The sequence below is a fragment of the Arachis duranensis genome, chromosome 2, assembly GCF_000817695.3.
Source record: "Arachis duranensis cultivar V14167 chromosome 2, aradu.V14167.gnm2.J7QH, whole genome shotgun sequence".
In the NCBI taxonomy this organism is placed as follows: domain Eukaryota; kingdom Viridiplantae; phylum Streptophyta; class Magnoliopsida; order Fabales; family Fabaceae; genus Arachis; species Arachis duranensis.
Window position 1 is genome coordinate 79,417,681 of NC_029773.3, and position 15,315 is coordinate 79,432,995.

Sequence of the window (15,315 nt, forward strand, 5' to 3'; positions counted from 1 at the left end):
TTAGATAAACAGCAACAACAATTGACCAAGAAAAAATCCTTATTATCAAGCTAAAATATTTAGTTATGGGTTACAATTAGTTTCATCGACAAATGTGTTTATATCTCCTTATTAGTGTCTTAACAACCAAACAAACAAACTACACCTATTCATGTATTCAAGTGTATCTGCATCTATGTATATGTGTCTTTTTGTGTGTGACTGTATCTTTGTTGTTTTGAGACAGTAAACAAACACATCTTAGACTTAAAATCTCATAGACATCAATACTGTAAAGGAAGAAGTACAGAATTAAGATAGAAGCAGTGAACAAAGTAGAATAAGGAGTGGATGATAGGTGGTTAGGATTATAACCTTCTATAAATAGATGTGAAGTGCTATTAGTTATGTAACTCAATATCATTCTGTTGGATTCAATACTCGATACAATTCCGAAGTCTTCTATTCACTTCCTGTTCTAAGCATTGTTGTCAAACTCGCGAGTTAACTCGTAAACTCATACTCGTATGAGTTTACTACGAGTTTACGAGTTTAGGTAGTGGAATCGAGTTAACTCGGACACAAACTTGTTTTTGAGTAAACTCGGGTAGACTTGATTAGACTCGCATAAACTCGGTAAAATTTGCGAGTTTGAGAGCGAGTTAGCGAGTTTGCGTTGGGTGCCCATTTTGGCAAAAAACGACATCATTTTGGTATTTTGGCCTAAAAAAAAAAAAAATCTTCTGCTGTTCATCGCCGTTCTCCGCAGGTTGGCGCTACTGCTCCTTCGTCTGCCCAGCTTCGCGCACAGCCCCGCCTCTCACTCTCTGCTCTGCTTCTTGCCTTCTCCTTATCTCGCTCTCTGTTCTCTTTTATGCACGTCGAGCCTCTGACGTGTCCGCTGCGCTGCCGTCGATCCTCTATCGTCGTGCATAGTTGCATACATTCGTCGAGCCTCTGCCGCCTCTGTTGATCTGCTCTGCTTTGCTGCATCGTTCACCGTTTCTCTACATGCACAGCTGCATGACCTTGCCGCTTCTCCTCCTCCATGACTGCGCCGCTTCACTGCCTTCATTCAGGTATGTTTTTTTAAAAAGATTTCATAGTTGTTACTCGAGTTTATTACTGAATTTTCTAGTTCTTACTTATTACTAATTTTAATTTTTTAGTTGTTCTGGCCTCTGGGATTGTATAAATTATGAATGTTTGAATTATGATCATTGTTAATTCATTTTTTTGAATATCTAAATTCTGATCATTGAAAGCTATTGCAGTTACAAGTTTAGTAAATTACAGTGTTACTGTGTGTCTGTGTTAGTATATGATATAGTTCAATGTTCATAGTTGATTATTTGATTTAAGAGAAAAAATTTTATTTAGGGACAAACTTACTAATTTGATTATTTATTAGTGTTGATTTAGAGATAAAATGTTTGAAAATGTTGGTTCAGGGACAAGATGGTGAAGATGAGGATATTGATGCCATGGAAGATGAAGATATTGAAGGATTTCAGTTTGACTTTTAGTTTATTAGGACATTACTTGTTATTTTGTTGTTTTCTTTTTTCCGGTTGTGTTATTTGAAGCTTTGATTGTGTGTGGGTTCTATGTTAAACTAGATGCATACTTGTGAATGATTTAAATGTGCTCTAAAGTACTTGTTACAATTGTGGTACTATTTTAATTTATTATATGTTTTGAAGTTGAACTTATTAATTTTGAATGCCTGAATTTGAGTAGATATATATATTTAAAAAATTCATAATAGGCAAACTCGTACGAGTCTACACGTCTACGAGTCGAGTTTAGGTCAGCTCCACGAGTTTACTTAGACTTGCGAGTTTGACAACCTTGGTTCTAAGAACTCAGCTTCATCCATCTTAGTTTCTAAGGGAATTTCTCACCATTGCTGCATAGCAGCATCCATCTTAGATCAGAGAGATCAGTTCTTGACAAATACCAACTTCTCAAGCATCACAAAAGAGTGTAAAAAAGTATACATTAAATAATTGACCAAGAAAAAATCCTTATTATCAAGCTGTTGCTTTCTAGACTTGAAAATCTCAGACATTAAAATATGGACTCATATTGAGAGAAGGGTGCAAGCTAAATGCCTCTACTATAATATGAACTTTAACAAATACAAAAGTCTGATATTGAACAGAACTTACAATGACATAGATGGTTGAGAAGCTGGCTATTGTCCAATATCTCCCCATGTATGAATCAGCTAAGAAGGCTCCAAGCAATGGTGTGAGGTAGCACGTCCCCGACCACGTTGTAACAGTGTTTGCAGCCGCAGCATTTCCAAGGCCAAAACGGTCGTGGAGATAGTTCACAAGGTTCGTACTCATGCCATAGTATGCCAATCTTTCGCAACACTCGTTACCTGCCATAAATTAGTCCAGCATCTGAGGATCACCAAACACCAACACAGGGATTGATATAAGTTAACTATAACTCGATGAACAGAGAAAGAGAATCCAATACCAAGAATAAACCGGCACGCCTTCCACTTTCCAGTTTTTTTCTTGTTGGCAGGTCTTTTATGAATGTCAAGTGTTCCATCATCTGTATACACGGGATCTTCTGCCACATTACGTATACCAGCCATAGTATAACTTTAGATTCTTCTTATGTTTGTTACCTACAAAGCTTGGTTTGTAGGTTCCTGAAAATAACAAACAGATAATCGGATATACAAAGTTAAATCATAAATGAGAAAATTATAGAGGAAAATTAACCAAATTGGAATCAAGAATTTTCAAACGCTTGATTTTAGTTTACACTTCTTGGAAAACATAATGGTTGGCAACTCTTTTATCATGTGAATTATTAGGTAAGAGTAAAAAACAGAAGAGAATTATATATTAAGCCTTGAGTTGAGAAACCCCATCAAAATTGATATTACTTCAATGGAAAGAAATGATGAAATGCAAAATACTATTGACATATATAAAACCAATATCAGAATTAACCACTTCTAAATGAAACTTTATTTTATGATTCACAATCACATCATTAACACTATAGAAAGAAGGTGATTGATATGGTGCTTAAAAGTGTTTGCTAACTTACCAAAAAGGGGTTAAAAATCAATATTTAATTTTTAAAATATAAAAGTGTTTGCCTAACCATCAACTTCATATTACTTTTACTATAAAGAAAACAGAAAACACAGAACTTCTCACAAACATAAACCAGTAGTGGAATTGAATGGGATTTTCTATTATGATCAAAACCTTAAGACTATTACAGATTGGAGTACTGAAGTAGAACAGATCCCCTAAATTCAAACTTGGATTGAGAATAATAGGGGCTAAACATTTTAATTTTAATTATTTTAAAGATATGCTAAACTCTAAAATAATATTAATAAAGTTCATAAAGAAATTTTCCAATTGCAAAATGCGTTTAATGATATCACAAGGACCCAAAATACAAAGCAACCGCATGATAGCAACACTTACCAGAAACAAAAGAAACCGATATATAAAAATCTCTTTCTTTTCTTTTCTCTTTTGGCATCATTAAAGAGATAGAATAATAAGCTGTGGGTATCACTCAGTCAACATCAAGATTCTTGGATCACAAAAATTCAACATAGTTTTACAGGTGACAAAAATGTTTGTGGACCATACTAGTATTAAAAAAGAAAAAAAATGAATAACCAAAAATTACATTGAGAACAAAATACATAATTATAAAATACTCCATCCAAAACATATCTGCAGCTCCAAAGTGAAGCCCAGATCATCTATTCGTGGCAACAGAAAATTCAAGAAAACGACTTACCTGGATGGGGTCTATGGGTAATCAAGAAAATTCAAGAAAACGTACCGAAACAAACTAGGGCATCTTTTTCAAAAATAAATAAATAAATTAATTAATAGTTTGTGACATTCCTAATACTCTAAAGTTCTGTTCTTGAAAACCCTATTCGTGGATTTTCGAGCAAGAATAAAATTATAAAATTATAAAACCCAAAAATAAAATTAAAAATAATACAAATCAAACAATTGGATAACATAGATAACAGAGACATTGTGACATTAAACAATTTAGATTAAAAGGTTTTAATTACCTCAGAACAGAAAAAGCTTATCGTGCATGTGCCTCTTTTGGTGGTAACTTTTTAATTCAGTGGTACAAAAAGGGTCTTCGAATCTTAGAAGTTAGAAGTCAAAAGTTAGAAGAAGCATTCGTATATTTTATTGTAACAGAGAATGTGAAAATAGAAAAGAGTAAGAAATCTTACGTAAGTGTTGATAGTGATACAAAGATGATGAGAGAATTTGTATGGAGCAGAATGAAGAATTGTTATTTGACTTTTTCTTTACCGAGTCTCCGATTCTACCGCGAACTTTGTTATTATATTCTTCCTCGTACGCTGACCCTTTCCTAATAATTGAAATTATATATACGACAAAAGAATTTGTGTGATTTTACAAATGTACCCTTCAACTTCAGTGTAACTCTTTCTAAATTTTAATTTTTTAATTAAATTTTAACAAATTCATTTCGTTTTAAATAATATATATAATTGATTCAATATTGTCAAATTAGTTATTTTCTTTCTTCCTTTTTCTTCTAAAAATTTGATGGAAGTAAATTGAATTTTGGATCCGCATATAAAGTTACTAAATAAATTAAAGAAAAATCAAAATTACCAGAATTTTTTAAATGAGTTTTTGCTATGTGAATCTTTTTTTTTTTGTATTATTATATAAATTATTTTAGAACTTTGTAATTTAGTTTAGCACGTTAAACATTATAGAGCGGGACGATTTATAATTTGTTCTAATTTCAAAGAATAAGCATAAATCTTTCCACCTAAGTAGGTATCTACAAATCGTTCCAAAGAAAATTTACATTTTTTAGTCTAAAACACAATAGGCTGAAATGATTTTACGTGAATTTTTTTTATTTATATAATTTTTTAGTCATTTTTATTGATATATATTTTTATAAAACTTTTTTATTATTTTTTATTTAATTTTGTATCATTTTTACTGTGTGTTTTTAAAATAATATATACTTTGTTATTTCTGTTTCTTTTTATTTAATTTGACGTATCGAATCAGAGAATACCATAAAAAAACAAAAAGTAATAAATATAATGCATCCACCAAAAAAATATTTCCATTTATCTTTTGCTACAAATGTAACAAATGATATGGTATTTTTTATCTTTTCATTTTTGTACGCGTTTATGTTTATCTTTTTCATGTCATTTTCTCCTTCTCGGACAAATGAATAAATGATACATCAATCACAAGTTACTATTATGGTTTACAAAATTACTTAATACTTGCTATGCAAAATAGATCATATCATGTCCAGCGTTCATTTTGACTTTCAAGACAAAAAGACAATTTTACATTATTTTCATATGCAACATAGTTGTGATTTTAAGGGGAAAAAAAGACAATTTAATATAATTGAAATAATTGGAAGAATATGGTATTCATGAATGTGTTAGTGTGAAATAAATCCTAGCAACAGCTGTATCATCGGTTTAGATTACTATATATAGAGGTTTTTCTTTAACAACTTGATCAGGGACAGTGAATTTTCAAAAATAAAAGCAAGGACCACTTTGAAATTAAGAAAAGCTTTGGGACTTATATGCAAAAGTAATAAAGTATACACCTAACTACTTACCACGTGTCTAGAGATTTTTCTGGTCAAGAGACAACTCATGCAAAGTTTATAGCTTTCTAATAGAAAGAGAAAAAGACTGAATGAATGTTTGTATTTGGACATTTCTATTTCTTCACCTACCTACCATCGAACTGAGACCACTTTATGGGGAAAATGCATATGGAAATCAAATTCTTAATATATAGAGTTTGTTTCCAAATCTGATGAAAATTAGAGGTTATGGAACTTCTCTTATCTCCGGCATGAATTTATTGAAAAGATTAACTTATCTATTACATATGATAATAATAATAATAATAATAATAATAATAATAATAATAATAATAATAATAATAACCATTCCTTAATTCTTTACTATATGACATATATACTTGAATGAAGATTGTGTGTATATGTGTGTGTGGGGGGATAAAAGAAGTTCATAAGGAGACTAAGACTTGGTTTAGTAGAATTTTTTGAAGAGGTATACAAATTTTTTATTTTGTATTTGATAAATAAAAAAGATTATGTATTTATACTTGTAGCTTTTAAAAGATTGAAATATTTTTTAAAGCATCTAAGGCGGAATTTTTTAAAGTTGACTTGTACCTTTTAAAGTTTAAAATTCTAATATAATCTCATATATTAATCAATTTTCAAATTTAACAGTTAAATTTATATCTTTTATAGTATTTTTAAATTTTGAAAGCTATTTTATCAAACGTAATTATTATTGCTTGTGTTTATTAAAAGTTATTTTTAATTTAATTTACCAAATATAAATGCTATATTTTTTAAAAAATCATCTTTTAAAAATTAACTTTTACAAAATATTTTTAAAAAATAAAAGTTTTACGAAACTGAACTTAAGTGACTAACTAGTACCTTTTAGCAATTCGATGCAAGTAGTATGTTCATTTCTTGGTGTCGAATGGGGATTTCAAAAATAAAATAAGGGCACGGATTCAGTACGCGCTCCCTGTTAGCGCATCAAAAGCGCTCCCTGTTAGCGCATCGAAATGCCAAAATCGTGTTTGGCGCACCGGTTAGCCAGTTAGTGCAAGAATATATATACTTGTTTTTGTTGGGTGTTTTCTAAAATTTTGTATAAAATAGATGGGTCAATTTTTCAATTTTTAAAATAAATACATCTAAGTTAATTCTACAATTAGTTGGATACTCGAGTTTAGTTAACAACTATTACTACGGCTAACTCCTCCTACAGCCCAGGTTCTCTTCCTCCCCTTCTCCTCCGTTGCAATCGCGCCGTCCCTTCCTATCTCCACCATCAAGAACGACTCAGCTAACTTCTTCTTCTCCCCGCACTCACCGACTGTGGCATCGGCGGCGTGTTGTTCCAGCAACTCATCCGACGAGATTCGGAGATTTTGAACCACGAAACGCTATTTTTCTTTGGGATTGAGAAATTGTTCAGTGTTAACGATTCTGTTTAGGCGGATCCAAGCACACAATCAGCCTCACCACCTCTGACGACGACGGTACCTGATCTGCATTGTGGGTTGTCTTCGGCAGTAGATGGCTTCGCCGTCTCCATCAATGGAAAGAAAGTACCCGTTGTATTATCACCCTTCACTTGATTTACAAATATCTCCCTTTTTTTCCGTCATAGGTCTGAAATTGTCTTTGAAGTACATCCCCCAATTTTGCGTGTTTTGCTAAATTACCGCATTGTTGCTGTTTGGCACAGGGTTGCCGGGGATGAAGATACCACTGGGGGTGAAGCAGACCATAGAGTTGGATCGGTTGAGGGCGAAGGCTTTGCAAGGTTGGAGTCGGACGAGTACGATTTACAGGAAGATGAAACAGAAAACGACCATCCGGTTGAGGGCAAACGTTCTGCAGGGATGGAGTCGGACGAGAACACTTTCAGGAAGATGATACAGAACACGACCATCATGCAGAGGCCGATGTCGACAATGGGGATGCGGTTGAATTGGAAGACAGTTTGGACGGCGCCGGAGGAATGTCTGAGAATTATGCGGAAGACGAGTTTTACGCCGTTGATTCCGGCGAGTCCATAGGTTGGATTGTTTTTTGAACTTGAGCGCGGAGGATGTTCTCCGGTTTAATTTCGCAGATGTTGACATTGCATTTGAGTTCTACCAACAATATGCAAAGCACCATGGCTTCGGCGCGAGACGTTCCAGAAGCGAAAAACGCGGCGAAGTAAGGATACGGCAGGAGTTTGTGTGCCACCGACAAGGGTTCCGATCCCCGAAGTTCTACTCGATGCCTAACCGGCAAAAGAGGCCGAGGGCCGAGACACGGTGTGGATGCCCTGCAAGGATGCTACTCCGCATGGACGATGAATCAGGACGCTGGCACGTTGCGTTTTTTTCAGACGTGCATAACCACCACGTTCTTGAGTTGCAATTTTCTTCCATGCTCCCGGGCCATCGGAGGATGAGCGAAGCGGACATCGAGCAGATGAACGACATGCGCAAAGGGGGCATTGGCGTCTCTCGAATCTACGGTTTTATGGCGAGCCTGGCCGGCGGGTATCATAATGTCCCGTACACAACAAGGGACATGCACAATGTAAATGCGAAGCAACGAAGGGAGGGTGGCCAAGATGCGGAATCGTGCCTAAGGTATCTCCGAGAGTGCAAGGCAAATGATCCAACACTATACTACAAGGAAGTTGTTGACGGTGAGGGCGTGTTGCAACACTTGTTTTGGTGTGACGGCACCAGCCAAATTGATTACCAGGTGTTTGGAGACGTGGTTGCATTTGATGCAACGTACAAGAAAAACGTTTACCTTTCACCTCTTGTAGTATTCTCCGGTGTGAATCACCACAACCAAACGGTTGTCTTTGCCGCTGCACTGGTGGCAGACGAGAAAGAAGAGACCTATGTATGGCTGCTTCAGCAGTTACAAACTTCAATGAAAGGGAAGGCTCCCGTGTCCATAATAACCGACGGTGACAGGCAAATGAAGTCTGCGATCGAGCAAGTTTTTTCAGAGGCTCACCATCGACTCTGCGCTTGGCATCTACTCCGAAACGCCACGAGAAACATCGGAAAGCCCAAATTCACCAGGATGTTTAGGGATTGCATGCTCGGCGACTACAAGGTCCGAACATTTCAGAGAAAGTGGTTTGAGATGGTTGAGAAATTTGGCGTCACCGATAAAAGATGGGTACAGGACATGTACGAGAGAAGGCACAATTGGGCCACAGCACACATACGGGGAAAGTTCTTTGCCGGATTTCGAACAACATCAAGGTGCGAGGGCTTGCACGCTGTGATATCACGGTATGTTAAGTCTCGATATAGCTACACTGAGTTTTTACGTCATTTCCATCGATGCTTGATGTTCGTGTGCGCAAAGGAGGTGGAGGCTGATTTCGAGTGTGCAAAGGGTGACTCTGTTATGACCACCAACCTGAAACAGCTGGAGCGGAGTGCAGTCGACAACTACACTCGTGCGATATTCTATTTATTTGTTCCCATTCTTGACAGGGCCTGTGCAATGAGGGTGGTTGACTCTGAAGACAACGGTTCCTATTTTATCCACACCATCTCTCGATACGGCACTCCGGGGAAGGATTGGCGTGTTGTTGCAACGTTTGATACGAGGGAGGTCCGATGCACGTGCATGAGAATGGAATGTTTTAGGGTCCCATGCGAACATATAATTGCGGTGCTTGTTCTTAACAATGTTCATGAGATCCTGAGGTCTCTGATATTACCGAGATGGACCAAGGATACAAAACTTGTGGCGGTGCAGTCGATGGGCGTGATTTGGGATTCTGTACAACTGACGCAACACTGGTGCCTGAGGGATTGGTACCGGAAAGTGTGCAAGATTGCATGTCACAGCACCGAAAAGTTCCAGTTTGCAAGAGACATAGCCGTGCTGATGCTGAAGCACTTCGAGAACGAAGATGCAGGGAACACCAATTTTCCACCCAAGGGGCCACCTACTGAGGGTGGCAGACCCCTGGCGCGGAATCCACCCAGGCGCAATACAAAGGGTAACGGCGCTCATGGTGGAAAGAAAACCCAGCGATGTCGTTTGTGCCGGGAGGTGGGACACAACAGGACAACGTGTCCGGAGCGCCACACAATGGAACCATCCAGCGCAGTTGCAGAAGACATGGATTCGATGGACACTGACATGGTAGGTTGGTCGCTCTATAGATGAAGTAGTTAAGTTTTCTGCTCTGTTAAATGGATCTAATCATTTGTTTTTTACATTGGTGTCAGGTCTATGATAATTTATCCGGCGATCTGTATGCAACCGCGGAGATTCCTTCGTTCCAATGCTCCGATAGTGACACGCAGGCTGGGTTTGCTAACAGCAACTTCGCTGGGACCAACACGTCCGGACCAGTCATGTCACTCGCCGATTGAGCAAAGGGGGCCTATAGTCGTCACCACCGTGTGTTGCAACGGCGGGTTGGTCGAACCCTTTCACGTTCTCCGGTAGGTTGTAGCTGCACACCGAATATTATCTGCATTTCATCTGGGTACAGAACCGTCTACATGTCGTCCACGTTAAAACAAGTTTTTGCTATGTTGGCTTTCCTTGGTATGTGGATGTGCTATAGATATCACCGTTTTTAATTGAGATTCAAGATGTGTAGGTGTGAAGTGGTGTCATGCGAATAGCTGCAAATCCACTGTCAAACCTGATGTATTATTATTCGGTCGTTGTCCACCCTTTTGTTGAACCGGACATGGTAGTGAGGGGCATGTTTACAGCGATTCTATGTTTAGTGGATATTTTGTATGTATGGTAAGTGGATATTTTGTATGTAATTGGTCGTAACATTCAGTGGATATTCAGATGCACGTCTCATAAAAAAACTGATTGGAAAATGCATGTGGTTCAATCGCAGTTTTGAAATTCTTTGTAAGGGATCATTGCTTCTGGATGTAATTTAAAACACACGCTTAAAACACCTGAAGTGATGAGTAAAATGCACGAAATAAAGCACGGCAACAACTTCGAATCAATAAACAACTACTACTAATTAGCATTTTGAGGGTATTAACAAATCAGTGTGAAGTTTCAAAATTCAAAATTTAAAGCTACAAAATGTAGGTGAAGTGAATCGGATTACATTCAAGCTTCACAGCTTAAAATTACATTCAAACTTCACAGGCACTAATTGTCATACATTTCTAATATTGGGAGATCAGTCCATTTGCAATGCTACGTGCACGTTAACAACAGAAATGATTATCGTGTTTATCATCCAAAGCATAAGCTAATGATGGCAAGGTAGAATTGTATTCCTGGTAATAACATATATATTAAAGATACAGATGTATGGACATGCAGCTTTCACCACCGTACTTGACAAACTGAGGCAAGAAAACACCATTGACCGAGTTACTTGGATGGGGTTGGGGGCGGTGGCTGGGGGTTTAGGGTACATGAGTTTTCAATATATATACAGCCGGTAGTCTTGCGGCGCCAGCCGTTCGAAGACACACACATGGTCGTGTCTTAGTTGGCATGTAGTTGCTAAGGCAGACCAGCCCATTCCAAATCATCCGTTCGTCCTCCCGACATAGTGTGTATACCGAACGGTTCACGCATCCCTCTCGTTGGTAATCGAAATTGAGCTATCCTCGCATACTCCTAGCAGAGGGGGGACATTCGGCTGGAAGCAAAGACATATTTTTTAGGGTGAGATCAATAAAATAGTTGACTAGAACAATAGGATAGGAAATAGTTGTCTTTAAAACAATTGTCGGCACACTTACGAGAAAACGGTTTGCCAGGCGGTGCACGATTGGACTTACAAAGAATGGATTGGTCGATCAGAACCCATCGGCTATGTGCCTTGACCTGGGGGCCGACGGATAGGTTATACAAGTGCAGTCCGTCCCCGGGCCGGCATGGGCCAAGTAGTTGATTTCCATTGTATGACCGTTGAAAAACATGACATACATTGTGTTTTGAACGGCGTGATAACGAAACAGCACAAGCCACTGATCCCTTAGGCAATAGCGTTCCCGGACAACATCCCATCCTCCATGAAGCACGATCCTCCCATTAGGTTCCATATTCCAACCCACGCGATGACGATGTTCTGTAGGCGTGGTTAGGGTCAGGGGTTGCGGTAGGGACTGGCCATAATCCCGCGAGAACCGCAGCGGGAGCATCTGTAGCGGATGGTGGAAAAAAAGGGTTACAATGTGTCACACATGGATGGATTGATGATTGCAGGAGGTAAAGGAATTGGAATTGGCGTCTATACCAGTGTATCAGGGTCGTTCACCGGAATTATCGCGAAGAACTGGACTGTATAGTTGCCATGTGCGGGTATTGCTGGAAGACTTCCGTTTCGCAAGTTTCTGGTACAACGTAAAACAGCATAAAACAAACGACTTAGCCAAGTGCATACTAAAAACCCGCTAGAATAATCTTGTTACCTTCCGTAGTTGATCTCGCTGAATCTTATGTCGTGGATGGCCACATAAAAAAACTTCGGTTGGTAATACGATAGTAGCATTGAGTCACCGATTCGAAGGTGGTAGTGTTCGTAAAAGGCTCGCCAGCCTCCGGTGAATAGGATTTGATGCGGATGCTCCTCCTCGACAACCCACGAAATGCTCCACAATTGACCATTTGTGGTGATTACCTCGACGGGGTTGCTCATGTTATCCCGTACAACGTTGGAGAAGGCCACCGGCATTCTCTGCACGAGTAAGAAATCGATATTGATGTGGACTTGCATGCGGGCCTTGGGGTTATGTGAGTAGAACAGAAAAATTGAAAACTTACAATTTGATTATCCATGTTGGAAATTATGAATCTGAAGAAGCGAAAATCAGCGAGCGGCGGCATTGTGATACCTCGCCTGTGATTTCTTTGATGGTTTTCGGTTCTTTACTGTCGGAAGCTTTTGAGTCTCCAACAATGGCTTCCCTTCTTCGAAAAGTATGCGATTTTTTTTGTGACTTATAAACGTACGCGCGTTAAATAGGCAAAATAACTCCCGCCTTTTTAAGTTTTTTTTTAATAAATAACCCTTAAACCTGATTAGATTGGACATTAATGGGGTATTAATATAGGTGCAGTTACCAAGACCAATTACCGGATTTAAAAAAAAAGCGATAACCACCGAATGAGCACAGGATTAAATTTAGCCCTAATCTAGTGTTATCATTCATTCTATTGCGTGGGTCAGTGAGTAATGACTTCGTATTGTCAGTCTTGACTTGGCGATGGATGGATGGATTGATGTATTTGATCGTAGCAGGTAAGTTGTTCACAATTATTCTCTTTTTTGTATATTTACTGTTTTTAAATTTTTTTCCTTGAACAAAAAACTTTTTTTTAATTGTTTGCTCATGCTGGAAGATAACATTTTCTTTTGTATTGGTGTTGGTCCAGAGAAACCGACTCGACTCAACACCCAGAACCCGTACTCGTCTAGCGACCCAAACCTAATACCCGACCCTAATCGAAGCTCCTCTCCTCTTCATCAAAGGCAAGGCTCCTCGCTCCGCCTATGTCAACAACACCTCCGACAGAAGCTCTGAAAACTTGATGCTTGGTGGCGATGACACCGCCGATCATCCTCAACAAAGATGCATGCTAGAAAACAACATCAAATAACATAAAGGGGCCCAACATAAATATACAATAAAAGTAATAAGAAATATGGCCCATGATATAATCAGTCCACGAAGACTGGCCGTCCATTGCAGAATGCCCAACAATGTCACATAACATAACCGTTATCAATGCATCCAACAACCAAAAAATTTGCAGTGCATGATTAAACCAAAAAAAATGTTCTATTCCGCCCCTTCAGATGTTTCTTAGTCACGGTTCCCCGTCTTGGCGGCCGACTTAGCAAGCAATGCACCACTTTCCTCGTTGTATCTTCCTGTTAGCAGTGCAATTGCCATTTTTATCCTGATCTTCTCTTCGTCCAGCTGCAATGGTCAATACGGCGTTTATTAGAGACACACAGTGCAATTGCATTTTACCTGTATGCATGCGTTAACTTACAATTGGTAACACCGCGTATGTGAACCTCCGTCCCATTGCCATCCACTGCATGACCCAAATTCCAGAGTCTGTACTGCTGCTATTTTTTGGCACTCCCGGTGCGCCCATGATTTCCATATTGGCAAACTCGGGAGCGCCCTTAGAGCGTAACTTTTTATACCCGTCAGTTGCAACAATTCCATCCAACGCAGTCAGCTGGCACAGATTCTCCAACATAAAACAGATTAGCGTATTCGGATAGGACAATGATCTTACTTATGTGCATCGCCTACCATGCATTGTATGACACGTCTCCTTCTTGCCTTTGATTCTTTAGTCACATTCGTGTCAAATTGATAGACTTGCTTCTCCGACAGGTCAACCACGGCCAAGAACCAGTGCTTGTCATAGTTTTCTTCTAGTGCTAGCATATAGACCTGCGATCGATAGAAAAAGCCGAAAACCAGAAGAAAGTCATAATTCAGTCCGACCATGATCAGAACTTGCATACAAGAATCTTATCGGTCGATAGCTTATAATCCGCAAGTCTTCCGTCGGGTGCATGTGGTCTTCCCTGTATCGCTGCGCCAAAATTTCAGGGTGGACGCCCTCCATTACATCGGCCTAGTTACTCATGGAGTATTCAGAGGTTGTTACAAGTCACCGTGCATGTCAACGGTACAAGGTTCGTGTTAAAACAGAGAATGTTAAATCATAGTTATGCATTAAAAGAAACTACGGAAGTTTGTTTTGGCCGTACCGCAAAATTCGGATGCAAGCACCACATCGATCGAGGGTGTTCTCCATCAGTTTCTCCCTCCGATGCAACCATGATCGTGATCATCTCCATTATCTGCAAGTCATATCCGACAAAAAAAAATCAGACTTCGCATGGAAATAATAAACCCGGGTCAGCGAAAATAAATCCATTTATTCGAAGAGGGTACGATAGATTGCTACGTGCCTTCGGAGTTGGTTGCTGTCCGTTTAACAGACATCCCATATCAGAACGAGTTGCATGTTGCGATCCGATGCGTACAACGATCTCCCTGCGGTCAACAAATGGAAGATGTTACACCCGCTAGGGCAATTTAACTGCCTTCCGGCACTAATGACGCCGCACGGCATATTCAGCCGTTGATGTTCAGATAGAATACTCATGTTGGGTCGAAATTATGGTCGTAGATGTACTTACAGATGTCCATCGCGTGCTGAGAGATGGGTCATGCGTTGGTGGTGTTTGTTCTCTTCTTGGTCAGGTTTGACGAGGGTCGTCATAGAATCTGCTTATAGGTGTCGACTGTCCGTCCGTTTCTGCTTTCAGGCTTCGATGAGCTCTCGTCGGATAACATCATCGTGTTAAAGAAAAAAATGCCTTTTCTATTTTGCGTTTGCTGCAGTCCATTGCGTTCTGTCGGGTTGTCTGCATTGTTGCTCCGTTGGGGCGATATAGTCCCTCGGTTACCCCCGTATACCTTTTCCTTGAATCGATTGAAGAAGTTTGTAGCCATGCCACCCTTCGGCACATTTTCGAGGCCGTGCGTATTTGACCTGCACATTTTTGGGTACATGGCCCGTTTCGGATCGTCGTCTTCATCGTAAACAGACATTTTGACGTCTCCGCCGCTGCTTATTGTTGACGACTGATGAAGTCTCTTCCTCATTGTTCCTGGAAGCATCAACTGTCTACGGTTGGGAATGGAGGTGCGTGAC

General features: G+C 39.2%; 2 protein-coding genes across 5 annotated transcripts in view; one reads left to right on the top strand and one right to left on the bottom strand.

Annotated features, from left to right (window-relative positions):
* The window catches only part of LOC107475198 (protein NRT1/ PTR FAMILY 8.1), a 6,938-nt gene extending 2,577 nt beyond the window's left edge, over positions 1–4,361 (bottom strand). The window contains exons 1-4 of one of the 4 annotated variants that reach the window (XM_016094816.3): positions 4,238–4,361; positions 4,064–4,146; positions 2,470–2,650; positions 2,151–2,368 (exon numbers count right to left, since the gene is read on the bottom strand). In XM_016094816.3, coding sequence (XP_015950302.1) covers positions 2,151–2,368; positions 2,470–2,593 — 342 coding nt within the window. In that variant the 5' untranslated portion in view covers positions 2,594–2,650; positions 4,064–4,146; positions 4,238–4,361. Of the gene's footprint in view, positions 1–2,150; positions 2,369–2,469; positions 2,651–3,114; positions 3,304–4,063; positions 4,203–4,237 lie in introns of those variants that run through there. The other 3 variants (XM_052256897.1, XM_016094818.3, XM_016094819.3) reach the window with 3 other exon arrangements.
* Positions 4,362–7,158: 2,797 nt separating this feature from the next.
* Positions 7,159–10,001, top strand: LOC107475267 (protein FAR1-RELATED SEQUENCE 5-like). Its single transcript, XM_016094897.1, has 4 exons — positions 7,159–7,271; positions 7,331–7,608; positions 7,721–9,768; positions 9,855–10,001. The coding sequence occupies exons 1-4, from the start codon at positions 7,159–7,161 to the stop codon at positions 9,999–10,001; spliced, it is 2,586 nt and encodes an 861-aa protein (XP_015950383.1).
* The last annotated feature ends 5,314 nt before the right edge of the window (positions 10,002–15,315 follow it).